The 5900-nt window shown below is 45.8% G+C and overlaps 1 protein-coding gene across 1 annotated transcript; it reads right to left on the bottom strand.

Moving 5' to 3' along the window:
• Positions 210-5114, bottom strand: LOC8065856 (cytochrome P450 84A1). The gene is made up of 2 exons (XM_002464338.2): positions 3956-5114; positions 210-1243 (listed from the first exon to the last, which is right to left on the bottom strand). Exons 1-2 carry the CDS (start codon positions 4895-4897, stop codon positions 596-598), a joined length of 1590 nt encoding a protein of 529 aa, XP_002464383.1. The 5' UTR covers positions 4898-5114; the 3' UTR covers positions 210-595.

The raw sequence follows: 5900 nt of genomic DNA, 5'->3' as shown, positions 1-5900 counted from the left end.
ATTAAAACTTTCAAGAACAGAGCGAGTAAAATACTAGTTTGTAGTTACAACAGATCAAGTAAAGATGCTCTAAAAATGCTAGTTTGTATAGTTACAGGAGATCAAGTAAAGATGCTCTAAAAATGCTAGTTTGTATAGTTACAGGAGATCAAGTAAAGATGCTCTAAAAATGCTAGTTTGTATAGTTACAGGAGATCAAGTAACGATGCTGTAAAATTAAAAAGAGATGCGGACATACATAACTTGTCTATACAGTACTACAAAGGAGCCAAAGACATTTCACATGCATGAAAGTTCATGGAATCTGTGACTGGCATGTTTTAAAACAATTTGATGAGTTCTTACACAGCCACAACTTGGAATCTTGGATCATTTTACTTCCTTGCCTAGGCATGCACAGCTAGCCATGAGAATACCCTTATTATTAACCTACAACATCGATCAGGCATGGTTTAATTTTAATGAAGGGTCCGGAAAATTATAATAAACAGATTAAAAAAAAGACGACAGAGAAAGCCCTCTAAACTCCCCACACCCCATTCCCCAAAGTCCAGAGTCCAAACACACATGCATACGCCGTCATCAGTTTCAGCTTTCAGTACAGGGGGCAGTTGAGCCGGGGCGTCGGCACGGCGTAGAGCCTTGTGGCGCGCGGCGCGGTGAGCCCGAAGACGTCGCTCATGTCCAGCTCCGAGGGCTTCATCCCGTCGGGCAGCGACCAGTTGAAGCCGTGCGCGAGCTGGGCGACGGCGAGCTCCAGCGCGTACAGGCCCAGCGCCGTGCCGGGGCAGGACCGGCGGCCGGACCCGAAGGGCAGGAACTCGAAGCAGCCGCCCTTGAAGTCGAGCCCCGCGGCGTCGCCGTCGGGGGTGAACCGGGACGGGCGGAACACGTCGGCGTCCTTCCAGGACCCGCGGTGGCGGCCGATGGCCCACACGTTGATCATGACGCGGGAGCCCCTGGGCACGGAGTAGCGGCGGCCGCCGCCGCCGCCCACGACGCAGTCGTCGGCGGTCTCGTGGAGGAGCAGCGGGATCGGCGGGTGGAGACGGAGCGTCTCCTTGATGACGCACTTGAGGAAGGGGAGCTTGTCCAGGTCCGACTCGTTCACGTTCCGGTCCAGGCCAACGACGTCGGCGAGCTCCTGCTGCACGCGGCGGAGGTCGTCGGGGCTGTGCATCATCTCCGCCATCGCCCACTCGATCGCCGACGCCACCGTCTCCGTCCCGCCAAACATCACGTCCTGCATGCATGCATCGTCCATTACACACACGTACTCTCTCCGTATAGGATTTAGATGTCATTTTGTTAAAGTTTAAGTCAAACATTAGAAATATAAATTATCAATAACCTTTAAATTGTTAAGTTTGAAAATGTAAAAATTATATAAATAAATTTGTTTTGAAAAATACTTTCATAAAAGTATACATATATTATTTTTTTCTATATATTTTTATAAAAGTAAGAGGACAAATTTGTATTTTGGAGACCGCGTTGCTGTCCTAAACGACATCTAAATCCTATATGGAAGGAGTACGCATTATCATCAGTAGTACGTTATATCCATCCAGCAAACTAACAGAAAGAAAAAACAATTAATTTGGATATTTATGATGTTTTTCCCTAATTAATCTAATATACAAATATAGGGAGCGTCTATATGACGCCACACATGATCATCAGTGACGCACTCATGCTAGTTGTGTACTTGTGTCCATGACGGAAGCTTGATTATTACATGGCTAACACCGTACGACATCTATATTATTATTAGTTTATATAAACCAGAGATTGGCCGGATTGGCAAGTGGCGGTGCTTTACCAGTTCAAAAGTTTTACAAAATCGTGATGGTTTTTACTACTTTCATCATCAGTCATCACATCACGTTCACGTATATGCGTCATAGGTGGTAAACTTTACTAGTTCTCTGCCGGTATACGGGACCTTGGAACTTAAGAAAACATGCAAAAATGGTTGGTGCAAGATAGGGCGCGGTTGTAGTCAGAAAATGATACATGCATGCTTTTTATTTACTTTGGAAGGTGACATGCACCAAGCCGCCAAGGTGGGCAGAGCTTATCTGCCAGTAATATATACTCGTATAATAACCCAATCTTATAAAAAAATGTACCAAAAGGTGACATGCATGGTCTCCAATGGTTGGCTCAAACTCGGAAGCTCCTAGTATACGTGCACAAGTTGGTCGCCGTCCAAACTTTGCACGACGACTTCCGTCATGCCCAAAATCGGACTAGACAAAAGTTAGTGTGTGGTGATATATATAGAACAAAAAATTCCATCAATGCAAATATGAACAGTAGCTAGTGAGACTCCAAAGCATGGCCACGCACAGCCCACGCATATACTATATAGTATACATATCGTTAACATAGGCTACGTGTATGAACCAAAAAGAGAAAACGTGTGTATCATGCATAGACCGACCGTGCACCGAATTTTTATTCAAAAAACCGTGCACCGAATTTTTATTCAAAAAACCGTGCACCGAATTGCGGCGCTTACGGTACGTCTAGCTACTAGTCATAGCACGAGTCTCCAGACACCAATGCAAAGAGGACACATGCATACAAGTACACCTACCGGCTAGTTGAAAAGGGTGCATATATACAGCGACCGTTCGTGAGTGTTTTCTGGATGTGCTGAATGTGCAAACTATATATACTAGGGGCACAATAATATAGCTCGCAAAGGAATACTATGTAGTATGTATATACGTGTGGATCGTGACAGTGGTTGGTGTCGTCGTCGGTCCACGTACTCCCTCCATCTAAAAAAAACTGATATTATTAACTTTTAGACATCTTATTTGATTATTTATTTTATTAAAACTTTTTATATAAATATTATTTATTTTACTATGACTTATTTGATCATTAGAAGTATTTTAATAATGATTTATCTATTTTAGGATTTATTTACATAAAAATTTTGAATAAGACGAGCGATCAAACATGCATGATTGGTCAAAGTCAAAAACATCAGTCTTTTTAAGACGGAGGAAGTACGTATATGTAGCTGTGAGTATGAATTGAAAAGAAGAAGAAAAAATATATATACTGAAAGAGAAGGTTAAAAATTTTGGGCTACGCATGGACTGACGACTTTGAGCTGGATCGTGAGCTTGGAAAGGGAGATGGATATTGTCCACATATGCAGGAACAAGACGAGGCACTGCCACTAGCAGAGACCAGCTAGAGAAAGCACAAAGCACTTCTGATTTACCTATAAGCAAAGGGTATGTTTGCTTTGGTTGGCTGTCAAACATTACACATCGTCAGGCAAGTGTTTTGTTTAGCAATCGCCGCCTAACTGCTAGCTAGCATTAGTCAGGCCAAACGTGCCCGTTCTGTCAATTATTAGGCGCTAGTACAGCAATCGCTTTGCCTGCTGTGTGCATGGTAATCTTTTGCTGTTATTTTGCATGCATGGTCTGGCAATCGATCGACGACACCTACTGTATAGTATTCAGAGTAATTAATTGACTGATAAAATTCACAGCCAAAAAATCCAACTACTACCTCCCACCCCCCGCACTTATAGTAATTTAATGCATACTATACAGTCGATAATACTCGTAGTGATATTTTTAGCAATATATATATAGTAATATATTTTACTGAATCACACCTCCTCATACGACCCATGCATGCCTACCATTTATAAATAGAGATATATACTCTGAATCGAATCCTAGTACTATTCCAGCTTTGTCGTTGAAATCGCCTCTATACCACGCATGCATGTTAGTACTGTTCATTGTCATGCACATCTCGATCAATTTTTTTGTGATCTTTATAAGTAAGCGCAAAAACGACGACTTAACAAGTAACGGACGATTTTGGCTTTGGCAGGCCGGGCGTAAACTGGCGTGATTTTAGCGTGACAGCAGGAGCCAGGAGGTTGGAGGTTGGAGGATGGCGTGTGCACACGTACCATGATGATGGCCTTGATGTTGTCGCGCGTGAGGCGGAGCGTGTTCTGCAGGTCGTCGCCGTTCGCGGCCGCGCCGCCGTTCACGGCGGCCGGCTTCGCCTCGGCGAAGAAGGCGAGCATGTCGTCGACCATGTCGGCGTCGGCGTCGTCGGGGCTCTTGCCGCGCTTCACGTGCTCGTCGATGATCTTGTCGATGAAGCGGTCCAGCGCGGAGCGGGCGGCGCGGAGGCGGCGGTTGATCCCCTGCAGGTCCATCCACCCCAGCCACGGCAGGAAGTCGCCGATGTTGAAGGCGCCGAACAGCTTGGAGAACTCCTGCAGGATGGCGATGAACTCCTCCTGGTCCTCGCCGTCGCGGGTGCCGAACGCGGCCCGGAACGTCACGTTCTTGGTCAGGGTGAAGATGAGCTCGCCCAGGTTCACCGCCTTCTCGCCGCCGGACGTCGCCACGGCGCGGACCAGCGCCGCGCACTCGTCGCGCACGGCCACCCACGTCTCGGCGCGCCGCCGGCTGAAGAGCTTCATCACGCACAGCTTCCGCATCTGGCGCCAGAAGGGCCCGTAGTGCGCGAACGCCATGTCCGCGCGGTCGTACGTCAGGTACGCGATGGCGATGGTCGCCGGGCGGTTCGAGAACACGCCGTCATGCGTCTGCAGCACCTCGCGCGCGTACTCGGGCGTGGACACGGCGAACGCGTGCAGCCGGCCAAGGCGGAGGTGGAGCAGCCCGCCGTACTTGTCGGCCAGCGCCGCCAGGCCGCGGTGGGTCAGCTGGTCCATCATCGCCATGTTGCCCACGATCGGCAGCGGCTTCGGGCCAGGCGGCAGAGGCGCTTTGCCCCGTCGACGGAGCTGCAGGAGCACCACGGCCAGCGTGACCAGGAACACACAGCTCAGAGGGTCTTGGAGCCACTCCATGGCGATCTTGGCAACGGCCGCCATGAACGATCCGCAGCGCACCCTTCCTTTTCTTTTTTGTCGTTTGGGTTTTAGATAGATTGTGGACTTGTGTGTAGAGCGCTCTTGGAGTAGAGCTGAGGAGAATTGGGGGAGGAGCACGGGTTATATATAGCTGGAGGAGTAGGTGAGGACCGATGACAGATTGGGTTGAAAACTTGATCAGATAGTTGTGGCTAGTGGTGATAGGAATTGGATCTATTTCAAATACATTTTTATTTGTTCCTTCTGTATTCGTTTCAGAACTGGGTTATGGTCCGCCTGCTAGGATCATGAGAAAGGGATGGAGGAGAAATACTCACAGTAACTCCAAGAGACTATGTTTATTTTATATAAGGGCGTCCTCAACAACTACTCCAAGAAACTTGACCAGATAGTTGTAGCTATTTGGCTGACTATTATAATGTGGGTAGAAAAAAAATAGGAGAGAGAATAGTCACTAGCGACAAACAAATAGCCTATCTCTTTTACGTACTCTAAAAATCTGAGAGAGGAGCATGTTGGACCAATAACACATAGAAAAATAAATATATATAAAATACTCTTTGCTTTTGTTTCTCACCTCTACATCAACTTGCTATGTAGTTAGCACCATTATGGGCGCAGTAGAAAAATAGAGATTTTGGTGGAAAAAGAACTTTCCAACAACTTATTTAATTGATTATCTAAATATAGACACTCTCTGTTACAGAATTCTCGCTTTTGCCAAGAATAGAGAGCAAGAGTGACTCTCTAGTACACACAAGATGTAAAAAATTAGTGCATAGTAAGAAGATGTAGAAAATGATTTTTATACAAACGGCTCCTTAAATGATAATTTAGAGAGTGGGTTTTCAAAAGGCTATTGGAGATGCTCTCACAGAAACAAGGATATTAATCCTAGATATATTTGAAAATTGTATAAAATATATTTGTAATATATATATATAGAAAATTTAAAATGTATCAAAAATAATTTTGATGAAAAATCTAGCTAGACCATTTTTAA

Source organism: Sorghum bicolor, chromosome 1 (assembly GCF_000003195.3).
Source record: "Sorghum bicolor cultivar BTx623 chromosome 1, Sorghum_bicolor_NCBIv3, whole genome shotgun sequence".
Classification (NCBI taxonomy): Eukaryota; Viridiplantae; Streptophyta; class Magnoliopsida; order Poales; family Poaceae; genus Sorghum; species Sorghum bicolor.
Note: the sequence above shows the minus strand (reverse complement) of the source record. Positions and strands in the feature narration are given on the sequence as shown.